This window comes from Chiloscyllium plagiosum, chromosome 30, assembly GCF_004010195.1.
Source record: "Chiloscyllium plagiosum isolate BGI_BamShark_2017 chromosome 30, ASM401019v2, whole genome shotgun sequence".
NCBI lineage: Eukaryota > Metazoa > Chordata > Chondrichthyes > Orectolobiformes > Hemiscylliidae > Chiloscyllium > Chiloscyllium plagiosum.
In genome coordinates, this window is record NC_057739.1 from 1,796,292 (window position 1) to 1,817,901 (window position 21,610).

A 21,610-nucleotide genomic window follows, 5' to 3' on the forward strand; every position below is an offset into this window, starting at 1 on the left:
TCCAATTTAGGTGCAATCCGTTCTTCTTGTACAGGTCACTTTTACCCAAACAGAGCTTCCAATTATCCAAAAATGTGAATCCTTCTCCCATACACCAGCTCCTCAGCCATGCATTCATCTGCTCTATCCTCCTATTCCTGCCCTCACTAGCTCGTAGCACTGGGAGTAATCCAGATATTACTACCCTTGAGGACCTCCTTTCTTTTTAAATTTCTGCCTCTCTGTAATCTCCCTTCAGAGTCTCAACCTTTTCCCTTCCAATGCCATTGGTTCCAATGTGGACAATGACCTCTTGCTGGCCCCTCCCCCCCGTGAGAACATTCTGCACCCTCTCTGAGGCATCCTTGATCCTGGCACTAGGGAAACAACACACCATTCTGATTTTTCTCTGCTGGCCACAGAAACATCTGTCTGTACCTCGGACTGCAGAATCCCCTAACACAAATGATCTCTTGGAAGCCGACGTACACTTTCTTGCATGAGATCCAGTCTCAATACCAGAAACTTGGCTGTTTGCGCTACGTTCCCCTGAGAATCCATCACCCCCTACATTTTCCAAAACAACATACCTGTTTGAAATGGGTATATCCACAGAAGACTCCTGCTCTAGTTGCCTACCTTTCTTACCCTTCCTGGAGTTAACCCATCTATGTGACTGTATCTGAGACTTTCCCCCCTTTCTATAACTGCCATTCATCACATACTGTTGCAAATTCCTCATCGCTTCTATTTGTCTCTCCAACCAATCCACTTGATCTGATAAGATTTGCATCTATCAGCATTTAAGGCAGATATAATCCGCAGTAATCCTTAAACTCTCTTTAAACTCCCACATCTGACAAGAAGTACATATCACTGCAAAGGCATTTTTCCTCCTTCACAATCTACAGACCCAGAAAATAACACTGTCTAATTTCTCTACAAACACTGCCACAGGTTAAATTAATAGCTATGGCTTATATTTTAAGTTTAATCAAGAGACTTATCTCCAAAAACATATAATCAAGATAGAATCCATTGTACCCACAACTGCAGCCTCTCTCTCGGACAGACTTAAAACAATTAACTTGTCTGATTCTGTGCTGTGAACTTCGCCCAACAGTTCCTCCAAGATTAGTTGTGAATTTCACTGTTTGTTAATTTTCCCAGATGCACTCCGATGTCCAGTGATACATGAATTCAAACAGCAAAGGCAGTAACTATGCAGGTTTTTTTTCTCTCTCTCTCTCTCTCTCCTGCACTGTCCTCACCATGTGCTTCCTTTGTCTGCTCTTCTCCCTTTTAAAACTGCTGTTGTTTTGACTTTTTTTTTCCAAAGTTCCAAAACAATGCAACAGCATATAAAACAGTAATTGCTGCTCCTGGAATTCGAGGAAATCACCTCCAACACCTAAAATACCTCAAAAAAAAAAGGAGCAGTTCTTACAGCCAGAAATTTTTTCCATTCTCCATCTTGGATTACCCCGAATCCAATCAGAATTATGTAAAAGTGTCAACGATGGAGCTATTCTAGATCATAATGTCAACTGGCCATACAGAGTCTGCACCTACCGAACAGGGATATAACGAAGCGCAACAAAGCATCTGAGCAAGCCAAGCTCAATGGAGGTATCTTCCTTTAAATACCATGATAGATTAGGGGAGTACACACATACAACGCAACATTACTCCTGCAGGGAGTGCAATGGAGCTGGGAGTTCCAGTATAGAATCCAATGGAAACAGGGTCACTATTGGGGAGTGTGACAGCAAATAGGACTCCAGAATGAGATCTGCGGAGGATAGGAATGGGAATTGGAATTCCAGACAAGAGTGCTGTACAAACTGGAATTCCAGGAGGGAGTGTAATGGGGGCTGGAATTCCAATGGAAAGTGTAACGGGGGCTGGAAATCCAGTGGGAAGTATAATGGGGACTGGAATTCCAGTGGGAAGTGTAACAGAGACTGGAATTCCAGTGGGAAGTGTAACGAGGACTGGAAGTCCAGTGGGGAATGTAATGGGGACTGGAATTCTAGTGGAGAGTGTATTTGGAATTGGAATTCCACTGGGGAGTGTATTTGGAACTGGAATTCCAGTGGGGAATGTAATGGGGACGGTTGCCAGAGGGAGAATAAAAGCACAGTGCACATTCTCAGACATTCTCTAGTTATAGTTTATATGTACCTAGTTTTGTTATGGTTTGATCAGTGAATAGAGTTTGAATAAAGTAGGTGAGTTCGGCTCGCCGACACTCTGATTCAGACTGGTTCACAAGCTGAGGCAAGTCCAGAAGATACACACAGTTCTTCGTCGCAATCTGTATGAGAGACACTCGGGAACGAGTTAACATTCCAAATGTGGGCCTCCATTCCATATCGATCCCTACAACGCCACCAGCCTACAGCAGAGACACAAAATTCACTACAGTCAGAGTCATTTACCTGAGGCAACACTATTTATTCAGATATAGCAGCATCATTGATTCACCAAGTAAAGGTCTGTGCTGAGTTCACTGATCTCACCCAAGGCTCACTAGGTTGCTGTGAGTGTCCACAGTGAGCCTCAGTGAAATGGAGGAAAAAACAGAATGTTTTTGTTCCTGATCAACTGGTGATTCCTATTTGACCCTGTCTTGTACTTTCCCAATAACCCTCTGAACTCTCAAATAGGCGCAAAGTCCTGTAGATGTTGGAAATATGAAAGAAAAACAGAAGGTGAGAGAAACTCAGGTCTTATTTATTCATTGTCATGTGCATTTTGTTACAAAATACAATGAAATGTGTTGTATCGTGTCACCATTCTCTGGCACCATCTTGAAACACAGAAAATAAACAAAACATGGAATGTAAAGGCAGAAAAATGAAGAAATAAAGAAAAAAAGTGTTCAACTTTAAAGTCATTCTTGTTTAGTGCCCTGCCGATGGGCCATGGCTCTGATGGCCAGGCATGAGTCCCCTTTGCTGTCACTGGAAAGAAAGTCACCATCTCGCCTCCACCAATACCCTCACCACTTATGAGTCCTTGACGCACCAGCTAATGCAGATGCCATCGATGCCAGAGAGTAATGCACTGGCCTAAACTGAACTCCATCACCACCATGAATCTGCTTCAGGCCCACCTCGCTGACGTAGCCATTGCTGGTGTCACCAGGTCTCATGCTGAGCCCAAACCCACCTCTACCACCAAATCCATGAATCGGCATCAGATGCAGACATCGCTGAGGACTTAAACCCTCCTCCACCGCAGCAGCCATAAATCGGCTCTAGAACCTCCAGGGACCCAAATTGCCATCTGATACTGCAGCCACGTGTCCATGCTGCTGGGCCCGCTCACCGCCAATGTTGTGGCCGTGACCAAGTTTTTCAAGAAGAATGTAAGTTTAAAACAAAGAAAGAAAAGAAACAAAAAGCAAAGCGGACGGAGTGGACGAACCCGAGGCTCAGAAGCCTTACTCCACCACCATCTTATCAGATAACATCTGTAAACAGAAACAGGGGCAGTGTATTGAGTCCAATGACTCTGCTTTGGAACCTGAAATGTAAACCCAATTTCTTTCTTGGTATATGTTTCCAGACCTTGAGCTTCTCTGCCATCTTCTGCTTTTATACCTTCTAAACTCTGTCTAGGATTCAATTTGGGCAATATAATGTTTACAGAAGACATTTCTTTCGTGTTAATCAAAGACTCCACTCACTTTGACCTTCTTCCAATGTCAAGACATTATAGAGAAACTTACATTTTACCAACTGTGATATTTTAAAACTTAGTTAAATTAAGCAGCTCTCTCAATGACATTTCTACTGCAATGTGGAATATCCATTCTGCTTATGCAGTTTGAGGTAGGTAGATTCACAAAGAAATCATTCGAGCCGTCAATTACATTACAGATCAGCTATGATTTAATCATGGGGGAAAGGAAACGGCATGGGCCAGTGTCTGGGAATACAGGTCCAAATCCCACCACTGCAACTGTGGAATCAAAATTCAGGTGTGCACTAACATCTCCGAACAAGTCAATTAAAAAATATCTTAAAATTGCAAACAAGTGCAGCTGAGGACATGGAGTAGAAAGCTGAGTATTTCCTGAGCAGGAATCGGTTCTTGCTCGACTACAGGGAAAGGAGCTAGCTAGTTGGTGAGTATCTGGTAACTGGTTAAGGTCTATACTACTCTTAACAGCTTAAAATAGCATACATATTTGTAGTAAAGATAACAAAATATATAAAAACAGTATACTTTGTGTGTTCATATAAAATACCTGCTGACCGTGAAGCTTTCGTTGATTATCATAAAAAGCCCAACCAATTAGGGAAGGAACTCATAGAACAGAATCCCAGTAGTGTGGAAACAAGCCAGTTAGCCCATCAAGTCTGCAACAACCCTCGGAACAGCCTCCCACACAGACTCAGCCCCATTCCCTATCCATGTAACCCGGCATTCCCCATGGCTAATCTACCTAGGCTACACATCCCTGGATACCATGGGCAACTTAGAATGGCTAATCCATCTAGCCTGCACATCTTTGGACTGCAGGAGGAAACTGGAGCACCCAGAGAAAACCCAGACACTAGGAGAATGTGCAGAATCCACACAGACAGTCTGTAGCCCTTACAAATGACTCCAGACCAACAACAATATGGTTCACTCTGAGTTGCCTACTGAAATGGCCTGGCAAACCACTCAGTTCAAGGGCAATTAAGGATGGGTGACCAAAGATTGGCCTTTGATCCAGAGATGCCCACATTCAATCGATGGTTTTAAAAAAGATACGCCTTTGTTTTATCAATGGGACGTCCCACAGCGACGATAAGACAGAACAAGTTAAATGGAAGAATGAGAAATCAAAGTAATTGGGAAAGGAGGGTGAAATTAGCAGACACTGTGACACTCCCAAAACATTTCTACATCTCCTTTGAGTTGTTCATTAACAGCAAGGATAGTACAAACACAGAACTGCTAACCTGTAACACACGGGCTGCACAGTGTTTCAACTGATCCAAGTGGTCCAGGAAGTGAATACACTCTGTTGGAATTGGCAACTGATAGTAGAACTTCCTCTTGTTCTGTATCTCCTCCGTACTCTCCTCCACACAACGGTTCTCTAAACCCATCCTGTAACAGTGAGCATCTTAAGTTAAAGCGTAGGACACAGATACCAGTGAAAGCAACAGAACCAAGCAACAGAAGCTCACACTTCTCATGTTCACACTGGAAAGAGACATGCCAATGTCACTCAAGACAGATATCTGATGGAAGCAGGGTCCTTCCTTTCACCTGGGAGTAGTGTCAGTTTTCACAGGTTCCCAGCTTAACCACATCATTACTTCTCAACACCTCCACTGTTACTAAATTATCAGACTGCTCATTGACCATCCATTGCTGAATGGGAAGTTATTTCTTCCAATTAAACACTGGAAAGACCAAAGCCATTGACTAAGGTCCTCACTTTAAATTCTATTTCAAAGTTACCATCTCTCTCCTTAGCAAATGTTGAAACTAAACTAGACTCTTCACAAACATGTCATATTTAACACAGAGATGAGTGTTCAACCACATCTGTGCTATCACTAAAGTTCCTACGTATATCTCAACATTACTTTTGCATTTCCCTCTATTCATATGTTGCTGTCTTTCATGCCTTAAAACTTGACCATTCCAATGTACCTCAGACCAGCCTCCTACATTCTAACCTTTACAAATTAGATGTCATTTAAACCATATCTTTCCTTGCACCAAATCCAATTTACCTATCATCCCTGTCAATACTTCACAAAACTAATTGAACAAGGGTATAAGTACAAGCATTTATTTACAGCACACATCTCCTAACACTCAACAGAATCCCTAGTTGTTGCCTCATCAACTCACCCTAATGGATGCAGTTAAACACAACTAATGTACAATTAACAGATTCCCTTCTCTCTCAGTAAAAAGAAACAAACAAACAATCAAAACCTTCCATATTCTGTACAAAGCATCACATTGTGAGATATCCCTGCTATAGGACCCTTAACAATTTCTTAAAATATGCATCTTTCCTCATCAAGCAATTACACCATGGTGGCTTACACCCATCTATTTACTTTTAGAGATTTCCTTTCTCTCTAACAATTGTTTCAACCCAATAACTTCTATGGATAACCACACTTTTCGTAAAATGTGCATTATCCCACAATGAATCTGCAGAACATTCAATGGGTATATTTCTTCAGTGTGTACAATGTACAGAATCTCAATTAAAAATAGAACCCCACATCTACTGCTTCTATAAGAGACAGTGTTTCAGCAGCCAAAGTACTATTAACAGACATTTTTACTTTTCTTAACTTTCCAAGCTGAAGGACAAAACTACCCATTCTCACTATTAAGAAATTTGATTAAACCAGCTCTACCTAAACATCGATCAGGAAAATAACCACGTAAAACATTGCCATAAATGAACTAATTGTGCACTTTTCGGATTTCACGTGGGTGGAAATTTAACTATATATTTCAGTAGATTTGTTTTCTCAATTATTTATTTCCATGTAAAATACTCTCAACTTTAGGTTTCATTATCATAGAACTAAGCTCTAATACATCAAAATGAACAGCTGACTTAGTTTGATTGTACAAAGAGTTCAACTGACTAGTCAAACTTCAAACCTCACAACTGCTGCATCTCTTAAAGTGTAAAATTATCTTTCTGTGATAGCTGGGATGGGAGCAACACTCTCTAATTAGGATTCTTGATTTAAAGTTCTTCCAGAACCACTTTACTTGATATCTTAATTGATAGCAAAATAGGTGGGACAGTAAGTTTCAGAGAAGCAGTTGGAAATTTACAAATGGCTTTTTGCTTTCAGTAAATAGGGGTTTCTCTCTGCATAAAGCAAACAGAAGCTTTACAGGGTATAGAAAAAGGACAAGGAGTCAATTCAGTTCCTCAAGCCTTTCCCACCTTTATATTAGATAATGGATAATTTGTACCTGAGCTCTATCTACCACTTTGTTCCATATCCAATGAAACACTTTTATCCAAACAAAATTTGTCAACCTCACTCTTACGAATTTTAATTTACTGCCAACATCCACCCCCTTTAGAAGCAAGAGACCCCATTATGGACGCGTGAAAAAATGTTGCCTGATGTCACCCATCAATGGCCTAGCAATATATTTAAAACTGCATTCCCAATCATGACTTAATTAGGAATAGTCTATGGATGATCAAGTGACACTATTCCACAAGGTGTCACAAATGTCTAACTACCCCATTAAACTAAAAAGATGATCAATTTGCCTGAAAGACTGCTAATAAGAACAAAAGTAATTATCACCGGATTCATCATTAATTATTATTGTAAACAACATCTTCTTTAACAAAGACCCAAAATATTGATTACTAATTAACTATTGAAGTATAAACAATACCCCTCTAAAACTACACCCCCCCTTCCTAATAAGCACACACACAAATAAAATACACAAAATAGATGGTGTGTTACAAATATTATGAGTGGGGAAAAAATAGACAAGGAAGTGATTTCAAAATCCAGACGACAAGGTGGTGAGTTAATTCTCTCAGTTTTTTTTACTTCAGCAATAACGTCACCATGTCAACAGCAAAGCAATGGTCAATCTTTGATTCAGAACCTGCTCAGGTGGGCCTAACTCTTTTCACGTGTTGGAATTCTTTATTGAGTGTCTTTTCACTCACCGACTGATGGGAGGGGGAAGAGAGAGAGAGACATTCCCTATTGGCAGACTGGATGTCCCTTGCTATACTGCACTCACTGGTCTGGAACAAACTGTAGCTACATCTTTCTGAAAGCTGTTACTAGGCAGTTGGCCCTTAATTCAAAACAACTTGTGTTATTGACTTTCATAATGCACCCACTTCACTGCTCTTGTACAGATAAATTGTACACTACACAATCCTACCTGACCTGCAAGTTACACAAAAACACCACTACTGTTTTAAGCAATAAAGCAACAACTTTCCATTTTCTGGTTTATGAGGCAAGGGAGGGAATTCAGTACCTGGGGGCAGGAGTGGGGGTGTCAGATCCCAGTGAGGAAAGAGGAGTGTTAGACCCAGCGGTGCAGAGGGGTTATCAGGTTCCAGGTGAAGAGGGTGGTATTTGGTCTCAGGTGATAAGGGAACCATCAGGATCTGTGCAGCTTTGGGTCCAAGGAGTACTCATCTGGGAGATTGATTTTGCTTCCATTTTCAATTTTCCAGGCTATTCTCTCTGCAGGGCCCTAATGCACAATCCCCACTTCTCCAAGTCAACATGTGGTTGCTTACACTACCTCCACCTCATCATGATGTAGAGGTGCTGCTGTTAGACTGGGGTGTAGAAAGTTAAAAATAACACAACACCAGGTTATAGTTAAACAGGCTTATTTAGAAGCACTAGCTTTCGGAGCACTGCTCCTTAACTGATGAAGGAGCAGCATTCTGAAAGCGAGTGCTTCCAAATAAACCTGTTTGACTATAACCTGGTGTTATATGATTTTTAACACTATCTCATCACTTCCTCCTCTTCCTTGTTCTGGATTCAAGTGTTTAATTCTGAAATAATCAATCTCAGCTTCAAGGTACTTCAATCAGCCATATTATGACACACCTCCAGGATAAGTGGTGCTTGAACCCAGGCTGCCTGGCCCAGAGGGAACTACCACTGTACCACAAGAGGCCTTTGCATCTTGGGTCAATGTTAACTGTAGAAATTAAAATTATGTAGAGGGCAGTAATCGGGTGGTTATTTGAATACATATAAAGACAGACTACACACGAGTTAGCAGAGTCAGGAGAGATGGGGGGGGCAAAGAGTGAAAATGCTGGGAATCGGGCTAAGTGTGGGAGTTTGCAGAAATTTGGGAGGGAGGCACTGTTGTGTCTTGTTCCAGTTATTTTTGAGAGGGATTGCTTTGCAGTCAAAATGATGCTGGTAGGTCTAAGCGCACAGCCCAATCCTACCTCGGACCGAAGATTCACAAACCTGACTTCCCCAGTCAACCCATTATCTCAGCCTGCTCCTGTCCCACTGAACTTATCTCTGCCTACCTTGACAATGTCCTGACCTCCTTGGTCCAGGAACTCCCCACCTACATTCAGGACACCATCCACGCCCTTCACCTCCTCCAAGACTTTTGTTTTCCAGGCCCCCAACATCTCATCTTCACCATGGACATTCAGTCCCTGTACACATCCATCTGCCACGACAAAGGTCTCCAAGCCCTCCGTTTCTTCCTCTCATGCCATCCCAAACAGTACCCTTCCACCGACACCCTCATCCGCTTGGCTAAACTGGTCTTCACCCTCAACAACTTCTCCTTCCAATCCTACCACTTCCTCTAAACCAAAGGAGTAGCCATGGGCATCCGTATGGGCTCCAGTTATGCCTGTCTCCTTGTTAGGTATCTGGAACAGTCCATCTTCCGCAGCTACACCAGCACCATTCCTGACATTTGCCTCCGCTACATCGATGACTGTATCAGCCCCATCTCGTGCTCCCATGAGAAGGTTGAACAGTTCATCAAATTCACAAACACCTTCCACCCCAACCTCAAATTCACCTGGACCATCTCGGACACCTCCCTCCCCTTCCTGGACATCTCCATCTCCATCTCCAGCGATCGACCAACCACAGACATCTATTAGAAACCCAGCAACTCCCACAGCTACCTAGACTACACTTCCTCCCACCCTCCTTCCTGTAAAAACGCCATCCCGTATTCCCAATTCATCCGCCTCCATCGCATCTGCTCCCAGGATGACCAATTCCACCACAGAACATCCCAGATGGCCTCCTTCTTCAAAGACCCCAATTTCCCCTCCCATGTGGTCGATGATGCATCTCCTCCACTTCCAGCACCTCCTCTCTTGAACCCCACCCCTCCCAATGCAACGAGGACAGACCCCCCAGTTCTCACCTTCCACCCCACCAACCTCTGCATACATCGCACCATCCTCCGCCACTTCCAAACAGACCCCACCTCTGGGGATATATTTCGCTCTCCACCCCATCAGCATTTCAGAGAGACCATTTCCTCCGTGACTCCAGTGACAGATCTGCACCCCCACCAGCCCACACCCCACTCCCAGCATCTTCTCCTGCCATCGCTAGAAGTGCAAAATCTACGCCCACACCTCCCCCCTCACTTCCGTCCAAGGCCCCAAAGAATCCTTCCACATCTGACAGAGATTTACCTGTACCTCCACCAATATCATCTACTGTATCTACTGCACCCAACATGGTCTCGTGTACATCGGGGAGACAGGATGCCAATTTGCGGATCATTTCAGAGAACATCTCTGGGACACCCACACCAACCAACCCCATCAGTGGCTTTACACTTCAACTTCCCCTCCCACTCCACCAAAGACATGTAGGTCTTGGGTCTTCTCCATCGCCAAACCCCAACCACACGACGCCTGGAGGAAGAATGCCTCATATTCCGCCTCGGGACCCTGCAACCATATGGGGATAAATGTGGATTTCACTAGTTTCCTCATTTCCCCTCCTCCCACCTTATCCTAGTCCCAATCCTCCAACTCGGCACTTCCCTCCTGACCTGTCCATCACCTTTCCCATCTATCCGCTCCACCCTCCTCTCCAAACCTTCTCCCTCACCTTCATCTATTTATCACATTCCCAGCTACCTTCCTCCAGCCCCACCCCCCCTCCCATTTATCTCTCACCCCCTGGCCCACAGGCCTCATTCCAATGAAGGGATTATGCCCAAAATGTCAATTCTCCTGCTCGAGTGCTGCCTGACCTGCTGTGCTTTTCCAGCACCACAGTCTTGACTCTCTAGTCAAGGGCACAGACAGTCATTTCTGTGGCCATGAACGACAGTCCATTATGGCGCATTGCCTCCCAGGGCCAACATGTCCCTCTTACTGTAAACACCTTGGCTGGCAGGAGTAGGGATACATGATAAATAGAGAAATTGAGGCTCTGGTCAAGAAAAAGGAGTCAGCGTATATCAGATACAGACAGCGGGGATCAAATGAATCACTTGAGTATAGGGATGTAAAATAGAATCACAGAATCCCTACAGTGTGGAAACAGGTCCACACAATTCACCTGACCTGCATATCTTTGGATTGTGGACAGAAAGCACAGCATCCGGAGGAAACCCATGCAGACACAGGGAGAATGTGCAAACTCCACACAGTTGCCTGAGTGTGGAACCAAACCCAGATCTCAGGTGCTGTGAGGCAGCAGAGCTAACCACTGAGCCACCGTGCGGTGTACACTTAAGAGGGAAATCAAGAGTGAAAAGGAGACATGAGACAGCTTTGGAAGATAGGGTAAAGGAAAATCCAAAGAAAGTTTGTAAATATATTCAGGGCAAAAGAGTAACTAGGAACAGAATAAGGCCCTTTAAAGATCAACAAGGTTGTCTATGTGTGGAACCGCAACAGATGGGTGAGATCTAAATGAATACTTCATAGAATCATAGAACTCCTACAGCGCAAAAAGAGACCATTCAGCCCATCAAACCCCTATACTGACCCTCCAAAGAGCATCCCAGTCAGACCCAGTGTCCCCACCTTATCCCTGTAACCAAGCATTCACCATGGCTAATCCACCAATCCTGCACATCCCGAATCAATACAGATAATTTAGCGTGGCCAATCCACCCACCCTGCACATCTTTGGACTGTGGGAGGAAACTGGCGCACCAGGCAGAAACCCACACAGACACAGAGTCACCAAGAGCTGGAATCAAACCTGAGTACTTGGTGGTTTGAGGCAATAGTGCTAATGCACTGTGCTGCCCCATGTCACTGCTTACCTTGGAGAAAGACATGGAAGCTAGGGGACTCAGGGAAATACAGTCCACATTACAGCAGAGGAAGTCTGGAGGTCTTATAAAGCATTAAGGTGGATAAATCCCCAGAACTTGATCAAGTGCATTTCAGGACATTGTGGGAAGCTAGAGAACAAATTGTGGGGCCCCTAGCTGAGATAGTTTTATCAACAGTCATGGGTGGGGTGCCAGCAGACTAGCAATTGGCTAATGTTGTGCCATTACTTAAGAAAGGATACAAGGAAAAGCCAAGGACCTATAGATCATTAAGCCTAACATCAGGTGTGGGTAAGTTGTTGGAGGGAAATCTGTCAGACAGAATCCTAATGATTTGGAAAGGCAAGGATTGATTAGGGATTATCAGCATGACTGTGGGAAACTCTGTCTCACAAAAGTGACTGAGGTTTTTGAAGAGGTGACCAAGATTTGATTTAATTTACTACTGTGACATGTACTGAGATACAGAGATAATTATCGTTTTGCATACTAACCAGACAAATCATAACTTACATAAGTACAATGTGGAGATGCTGGTGTTGGACTGGGGTGGACAAAGTTAAAAATCACACAACACCAGGTTATAGAGCAACTGGTTTCCTTGGAAGCACTAGCTTTCAGAGCAATACTTCTTCATCAGATGGTTAGTGGAGCAGGATTATAGGACACAGAATTTATAGTAAAAGATCAATGTGTCATAGAACTGGGAGGTCATGTGCAGCTGTACAGGACATTGGTTAGGCCACTTTTTGGGATATTGGTCTCCTTCCTATCTGAACGATGTTGTGAAACTTGAAAGGATTCAGAAAAGATTAGGAGAAAGTGAGGAGTGCAGATGCTGGAGATCAGAGCTGAAAAATGTGTTGCTGGAAAAGCGCAACAGGTCAGGCAGCATCCAAGGAGCAGGAGAATCGACATTTCGGGCATAAGCCCTTCTTCAGAAAAGATTTACAAGGATGTTGACAGGGTTAGAGGATTTGAGCTAGAGGGAGAGGCTGAGTAGGCTAAGGCTGTTTTCCCCGGAGCATCAGAGGCTGAGGGGTGATCTTATAGAGGTTTATAAAACCATGAGGGGCATGGGAACGATAAATAGACAAAGTCTTATCCCTGGGGTGGGGAAGTTCATAACTAGAGGGCATAGGTTTAGGGTGAGAGGGGAAAGATATAAAAGAGACCAAAGAGGCAACTTTTTCACAGAGGGTGGTGCGTCTCTGGAATAAGCTGCCAGATGAAGTGGTGGAGGCTGGTACAATTGCAACATTTAAAAGGCATTTGGATGGTTATATGAATAGGAAGGGTTTGGAGGGTTATGGGTTGGGTGTTGGCAGGTGGGACTAGATTAAGCTAGGATATCAGGTAGGCATGGACGGGTTGGACCGAAGGGTCTGTTTCTGTGCTGTACATCTCTATGACTCAAGGACTCTATGATGCAATGCATTGAACAAACCTAGATTGTCATTAAGTATTTAATCATTTAGAATAGGGATGCAGGTTTTGATTGATTGACATGTAAAATCTGAGAATTTCTTTCAAGTCACAGTCCCAAGATAACTTAAGGTTTTATATTTTTAAAAAGTGACAGCATGAAACACTTCATAATGATGGATGTCAGAGCCACACGGTAGTAGTCACAAAGGCACACTGTCTTATTTTTCTTTGGCACTGTGATGATGGTGGTCTTCTCAAAGTAGGTAGAACCCCATATTGGATTAAGGAGAGGTCAAAGATGTCCTCGAATACTCCTGCCAGCTGGTCAGCTCAGAACATGGGTGCACAGCCGGGGATTCAATCTGTGCCAGTCACTTTCTGTGGGTTCACTCTCAAGAAGGCTGATCTGATGGCTGTGGTGACTGGGGATACAGGTACACCCAAGGATATCAGGGCAGGTGATATAATTTCACTGACCTTCTGTTCAAAACAAGTACAGAATGCATTGAGTTCATCAGGGAGGGAGGTATTGTTGCCAGTGACTCTACTCAACTTTGCTTTGTAGCCTGTTATATTATGTAAGCCTTGCCACAATTGATGTGTGTTTGTGCGGTTAGTCTGCAACTCTAGTTTAGTCTGGGATTGTCTCTTGGTGTCCCTGATGGCTTTGTGAAGGCCATACCTAGATTTCCTATATAGGTCAAGGTTAAAATCCCAGAACTTCTTTCAAGTCACAGTCCCAAGATAACTTAAGGCTTTATAAAAAAAAGTGACATCTCAGCTCCGACAATATCCCATGCACAGACATACTCATACACACACTCAGACACTCTCTCTTACACACACACACACACACAAGTCTATGGGGTGAATTTGCTTTTGCAGATACATTCTATTTTGTGCAAAATGCACACAATCTGTAGGCAGTCAGCCCATGTGACATTTTATAAATTCCTACTGTGGAAATATAACCAGTCTGACTCAATGTTGGGATATAGACAGGCTCTAACCTCACACTTTGAATGCATTGTTCAAAAGTCTGATAGCGGTGGAGAAGAAGCTGTTCTTCAATCTGCTGATAATTGTTTTTAAACCTTTGCATCTTCTGCTCAATGGAAGAGGGTGGAAGAGAGTATGTTTGGGGTCTTTGATTATGCTGGCCGCTATAGGAAGGATATTATGAAATTGGAGCGAGTTCGGAAAAGATTTACCAGGATGTTGCCAGGAATTGAAGGTTTGAGTTATAAAGATAGGCTGGGACATCTTTCACTGGAGCATAGGAGGTTGATGGGTAACCTTATAGAAGTTTATAAAAATCATGAGGGGCACAGATAAGATGAATAACAAGGATCTTTTCCAGAGGGTGGGGAGTTGAAAACTAGGGGTGGGATATTTTTAAAGTGAGAGGCGAAAGATTTAAAAAGTGGACACCTGTTTTTACAGAGAATGGTTCGTAAGTGGAATGAACTGCTGGAGGAAGTGATGGATGCAGGTACAGATACAACATTTAAAAGACATTTGAGTAAGTACATGAAGAGGAAACGTTTAAAGGGATATGGGCCAAATGTAGGCAAGTGGGACTAGTTTGGTTTGGGTACATGGTTGATGTGGACTCAAAACGTCTGTTTCCACACTGTATCAATCTATGATTCTATGGCTGCTTTCCTGAAGCAATGGGAAGTATAGGCTGAGTCAAAGGATAGAAGGATGGGTTGAGCTGCGTTCACAACTCTCTATAATTTCTTCTGGAATTGGGCCAGCAGTTGCCATGCCAAGCTGTGATATATCTAGATAAGATGCTTTCTATGTTGCATCTGTAACGATTGGTAAGAATTTGCAATTTTCCTCAGAATTCTGAGAAAGTAGAGATGTTGGTGTGCTTTCTTGACTAAGGTAATGACATGGATGGAACAGGGCAGATACTTATGATATTTACTCCCTAGGAACTTGAAGCTCTTGACCATCTCCACGTCGGCACTATTGATACAGACAAGGATGTGTCTTCCATTCCACTTCCTGAAGTCGATGACCAGCTCCTTCCTTTTACTGACATTGAGGGAGAGATTGCTCGCTTTGTGCCACTAAGTTCTCTGTCTCATTCCTGCATTCTGTCTCACTATTGTCTGAGATCCCATCGATGACAGAGGTGTTATCAGCAAACTTGTAAATGGATTTAGAACATAGACTCTTCGATTATCATCCATTTGTCTATTCAATGACCACTTAAATGATCTTAAAATTGGACAGTCTACTAGTCTATGAGTAAAGAAACTCCCTTTGACATTTATCCTATATCTATAACCCATCAATTTAAAGCTTTGTCCCCTGGTGCGAGCCATGGCCATCTGAGGAAAGAGGCTCAGAAGAGCTGGCTTTGGCCAGAGTCTCTCAGTCATGAGTAGCAAGACTCAACAAGTCTGATAATGGCAGGGAAGAAGCTGTTCTTGAATCTGTTGATACGTGTTTTCAAACGTTTGCATCTTCTGCTCATCAGAAGAGGATGGAAGAGAGTACAACTGGGGTCTTTGATTATGCTGGCTGCTTAGGAAGGATATTATTAAATTGGAGAGGGTTCAGAAAATATTTACCGGGATGATGCCAGGAATGGAAGGTTGAGTTATATAAAGATAGGCTTTCATCGGAGTATAGGAGGTTAAACCTTACAGAGGTTATAAAATCATGAGGGGCATTAGGTAAGGTGAATAGCAAGGATCTTTTCCAGAGGCTTGACAAAGCCATATTGATGATCTAGTCACAGATGTACAACTTGGAAACTGACCCTTCAGTCCAACTTGTCCATAACTACCAGATATCAGAATTTAATCTAGTCCCATTTGCCAGTAAAGTGTAAAAGGAATATAATAGGGGACACCCGTATGAGCATTATCGTGGAGGAGCTGATGTCACCTATCCTGACTGATTGTGACCTATGGGTCAGGAAGGTTGAGAATCCAGTTGCAGAGGGGGGAGCTGAGTCCTTGGTCTTGGAATCTGGAGATGAGTTTGGTTGGAACTACGATGTTGAAGGTGGAATAGGTGTTCTTGTTATCCATCTGCCATGGCAGTCTAAGAAGCTGGAGTTGATGTGTGCCATTACTGACCTCTTGAAACACTTCATAATGATGGATGTCAGAGCCACATGGCAGTAGTCACAAAGGCACACTGTCTTATTTTTCTTTGGCACTGTGATGATGGTGATCTTCTCAAAGTAGGTAGAACCCCATATTGGAATAAGGAGAGGTCAAAGATGTCCTCGAATACTCCTGCCAGCTGGTCAGCTCAGAACATGGGTGCACAGCCGGGGATTCAATCTGTGCCAGTCACTTTCTGTGGGTTCTCTATTCAAATCATGGAATCACAGAATCCCTACAGTGTGGAAACAGGCCATTTGGCCCAACTTTGTGCGGTTAGTCTGCAACTCTAGTTTAGTCTGGGATTGTCTCTTGGTGTCCCTGATGGCTTTGTGAAGGCCATATCTAGATTTCCTATATAGGTCAAGGTCACCTGACTTGAATACCACAGAGCTGTGCTTGAATAGGAAGTGGATCTCCCAGTTCATCCATGGTTTTTTGTTCAGGAACACTGGGACTAACATATTTAGTAAGCAGTGCTCTATACACTTACTGATGACGTCTGTGACAGCACTGGCATATAGGTTGGCTGAGTTCTTGAATGTGGACCAGTCCATCAACTCCAATATTAAGGTAAAGCATGGTCAACATGGACTTTAGCAAGGCCTTCAAAAGGATCTGCAGGGGAGGCTGGTAAGGTTAGATAACTTGGGATCAAGGCAGAGATAACTATTTGGATACAAAATTGGCTTGACAACAGGAGACAGAGGGTGGTGGTTGTAGGTTGCTGTTCCAAAAGGAGGCCTGTGACCAGCAGTTTGCCACAAGGATCAGCACTGGGCTCACTGTTGTTAGTCATTTATATCAACAATTTGGATGAGAATACAGGAGACATGGTAAGTAATTTGAGGATGACACCAAAATGGGTGGTACAGTGGACAGTCAAGAAAGTCAAGAGTACAAAGGGATCTTGATCAACTGGGCCTGTGGGCTGAGGAATGGCAAATGGAGTTTAATTCAAATAAGTTAAAGATTAACACAAACCAGGCAGGACATACACAGTTAATATTCAGCCTCTCCCAATACCTCAAATCCTCCAACCTGGTAGTATCCTTTCCAATCTTTTCTGAATCCTTTCAAGTTTCACAACATCCTCCCAATAGGAACAAGACCAGAATTGCACACAATATTCCAAAGGGGCCTAACCAATGTCCTGTACAGCCACAACATGACCTCCCAACTCCTATATTTAATGCACTGACCAATACAGGAAAACATACAAAGCACCTTCTTCACTATCCAATCTGTGAGTCTACTTTCAAGGAGCCATGAACCTGGACACCAAGGTCTCCTTGTTCAGCAACACTTCCCAGGACCTTACCATTAAGTGTATAAATCCTGCCCTGATTTGCCTTTTCAAAATGCAGCATCTCACATTTATCTAAATTAAACTCCATCTGCCACTCCTCGAGTCATTGGCCCATCTGATCAAAACCCCATTGTAGTCTGAGGTAACTTTCATCGCTGTGCATGACACCTCCAATTTTGGTGTCATCTGCAAACTTACTCATCATGCCTCAAGTCTGAAAAGCAACCCTCCAACACTGTCTTCTATCTTCAAGATTTGGAGATGCCGGTGTTGGACTGGGGTGTACAAAGTTAAAAATCACAACACCAGGTTATAGTCCAACAGGTTTAATTGGAAGCACTAGCTTTCGAAGCGTCGCTCCTTCATCAGGTGATAGCCACGCTCCGAAAGCTAGTGTGCTTCCAATTAAACCTGTTGGACTATAATCTGGTGTTGCGTGATTTTTAACTTTCTACCTTCAAGCCAGTTCTCTATTCAAATCATGGAATCACAGAATCCCTACAGTGTGGAAACAGGCCATTTGGCCCAACAAGTCCTCACCGACCCTCCGAAGAATATTGGCTAGTTCTCCCTGTATTCCAGGAGATCTAACTTTGCTAACCAGTCTACTATAAGGAACCTTGTCAAACACCTTACAGCTCTTCCCTCAGCAATCCTCTTTGTTACTTCTTCAAAAAACTCAAATCAAGTTAGAGAGACATGATTTCCTGCACACAAAGCCATGCCGACAATCCCAAATCAGTCCTTGCCTTTCCAAATATATGTAAATCCTGTCGCTCAGGATTCCCTCCAAAAATTGCCCACCACCGATATCAGGCTCACCGATCGATAGATCCTTACCACCTTTCTTAAATAGTGGCACCATTTTCACCAAACTCCAGTCTTCAGGCATCTCACCTGTGACTATCAAATATCTCAGCAAGAGGCCCAGCAGTCACTTCCCTAGCTTCCCACAGAGTTCTAGAGTATACCTGATCAGTTCCTGGGGATTTATCCACCTTTATGCATTTTAAGACATCCTCCATTGTAATATGGACATTTTTCAAGACATCACCATCTATTTCCCCACATTCTATGTCTTCTATGTCCTTCTCCAAAATAAACACTGATGGAAAATACTCATTTATTATCTCCCCCATCTCCTGTGGCTCCACACAAAGGTAGCCTTCCTGGTCTTTGAGGGGCCTTGTTCTCTCCCTAGTTACCCATTTGTCCTTAATATATTTGTAAAAACCCTTTGGATTCTCCTTAATTCTATTTGCCAAAGTTATCTCATGTCCCTGTTTTGCCCTCCTGATTTCCCTCTTAAATATATTCCTACTGCCTTTATACTCTTCTAAGGATTCACTCGATCTCTGCAGTCTAAACCTGACAAATACTTTCTTCTTTTTCTTGACCAAACCCTCAATTTCTCTAGTCATCATGCATTTTCTACACTTACTAGCCTTCCCTTTCACCCTAACAGGAACATACTGTCTCTGGACTCTTGTTATCTCAGTTTTGAAGGCTTCCCATTTTCTAGCCATCCCTTTACCTCCGAACATCTGCCCCCAATTAACTTTTGAAAGTTCTTGCCTAATACCATCAAAATTAGCCTTCCTCCAATTTAGAACTTTAACTTTTAGATCTGATCTATCCTTTTCCAACAGTATTTTAAAACTAATAGAATTGTGGTCACTGGTCCCAAAGTGCTTCCCCACTGACACCTTGGTCACCTACCCTCCCTTATTTCTCGAGAGTAGGTCAAACTTTGCACCTTCTCCAGTAGTTACATCCACATACTGAAATTATACATTTTTCTTGAGCATACTTAACAAATTCCTCTCCATCTAAACCCTTAATACTATGGCTGTCTCGGTCTATGTTTGCAAAGTTAAAATCCCCAACCATAATCACTCTATTATTCCTACAAATAACTGACACCTCCTTACAAATTTGTTTCTCAATTACTCACTCACTATTGGGGAGTCTATCGTACAATCAGATTAAGGTGATCATCCCTTTCTTATTTCTCAGTTCCACCTAAATAACTTGGTTGGACGTATTCCCAGGAATATCCTCCCAAAAGACTGCCATACTGTTATCCCTTATCAAAAATGCCACTCCCCCTTCTCTCTGGCTCCCCTTTCTATCCTTCCTGGAGTGTTTGTATCATGGAACATTAAGCTGCCAGTCCTGCCCATCCCTGAACCACATCTCTGTAGTTACAATGATTTCCCAGTCCCATGTTCCTTACCATGTCCTGAATTCATTTGTCTTCCCTGTTAGGCTTTTTGCATTAAAATAAATGCAGTGTAATTTATCAGTCCTACTTCATTCTCTGCTTTGTTCCTGCATGCCCTGACTGTTTGACTTGCTCCTTTTCCCAATTGTACTTGTCTCAGATCAATCTCTTTCCTCACTAACTCCCTGGGTGCCCTGAGAGTCCATCAACCCCTACATTTTCCAAAACAGCATTCTTATTTGAGATGGGGCTAGCCACAGGAGACTCCTATACTACCAGCCTCCATCTCCTACCTTTGCTGGAGGTAATCCATCCACCTTACACTATCTGCGGCTTTTCTCCCTTCCTATAACTGCCATCCATCACACCCCCTAGCTCCTGTAAATTCTTCACTGCCTTGAACTGGCACTCCAAACAATCTATGTGATCTGATAGGATTTGCTACCAAACACACTTACTGCAGATATAATCATTAGTGACATGGAAACTCTCCCTAATCTCCCACATTCGACAGGAAGAACACATCATTCTGCTGAAGGTGACAACACATCTTTGCACTTTAACAATCTATAGACCCAGAAAATAGCACAGTTTTACTGTTCTAAAAAAAAACTGCTCCAAGCTAACTTAGTACCTATGTTTTATATTTTTAAAATTTAATCAAGGAACAGATCTCAATAAAACATCTAGTTAAAAAGAACTCACTCTACTCACTATTACAAGGTTACATTTAAAAACTATGCACTTAGCTGCTCCAGTGCTGTGAGCTCCCCTGCACAGGTTCCTCTATGTTTACATATATTTTAATCTTATTTTATGGCCTCCATCAGTTTTCTCACTACATGACCCAGAGCTGACAGCAAAGGGAGTAAGCCAGTGCTTGCAAACTAAATAATGGAAAATCATGACAGACTCTGTAATAGACGCTCTGAAATGAAGAAAATGAGAGAAACAGGAAATGCACGCCTGATGTAAGTTTAAAGATATATCAAGTATTGATCAATTGGGTTGAAGCTTACGCTTTGACTTTCTCCAGTCGTTCAGCGATGTAATATGGTAATTTTTCTCGTGGCACACTGAGCCTCAGGGCCCAGCTCGCAACTGTGTCCATATCTGTGTGTCTTTCCAGTAAGGTCACAAACTGCAGCCGAAGCTGCGGTTTATATCCCACTACAGCCTGAAAGAGAAATATTTATATATGGTCAAGGCTCGTACAGCAGTGCACACAGAGCAGTTGGTCCTATTATCAGGGAGACCTCAGCAACTCACTCCATGTCTTGGGCACACATCTAACATGCAATTTTTTAAAGGAAGGGAATTGATTCAAGGTGTTCTTAAAAACATTTATATCACCTACAATGTTACACCTGAGGAACATAAACATGATATCAACGCAGGGTGCCAAAAACATACAGATTATCTAAGCATTGAGCATGAATCTTATCGTCTTAGAAAACTTGAGATGGTCAATATTTCATGGAATTAAAGAATGTTTCAAGACTCCTGGCTGTTCCACAGAGCAATGCAGTTGGTCCCACTCTAGAACATAGAACATAGAAGAATACAGCGCAGTACAGGCCCTTTGGCCCTCGATGTTGCGCCGATCCAAGCCCACCTAACCTACACTAGCCCACTATCCTCCATATGCCTATCCAATGCCCGCTTAAATGCCCATAAAGAGGAAGAGTCCACCACTGCTACTGGCAGGGCATTCCATGAACTCACGACTCACTGAGT

At 43.0% G+C, this 21,610-nt stretch overlaps 1 protein-coding gene across 1 annotated transcript in view; it reads right to left on the reverse strand.

Moving 5' to 3' along the window:
- LOC122564592 (exonuclease mut-7 homolog) overlaps nt 1-21,610 on the reverse strand; it is a 125,810-nt gene that overhangs the window by 8,634 nt on the left and 95,566 nt on the right. The window contains exons 10-12 of the mRNA XM_043719680.1: nt 20,893-21,050; nt 4,941-5,091; nt 2,164-2,377 (exon numbers count right to left, since the gene is read on the reverse strand). Coding sequence (XP_043575615.1) covers nt 2,164-2,377; nt 4,941-5,091; nt 20,893-21,050 — 523 coding nt within the window. The remainder of the gene's footprint in view (nt 1-2,163; nt 2,378-4,940; nt 5,092-20,892; nt 21,051-21,610) is intronic.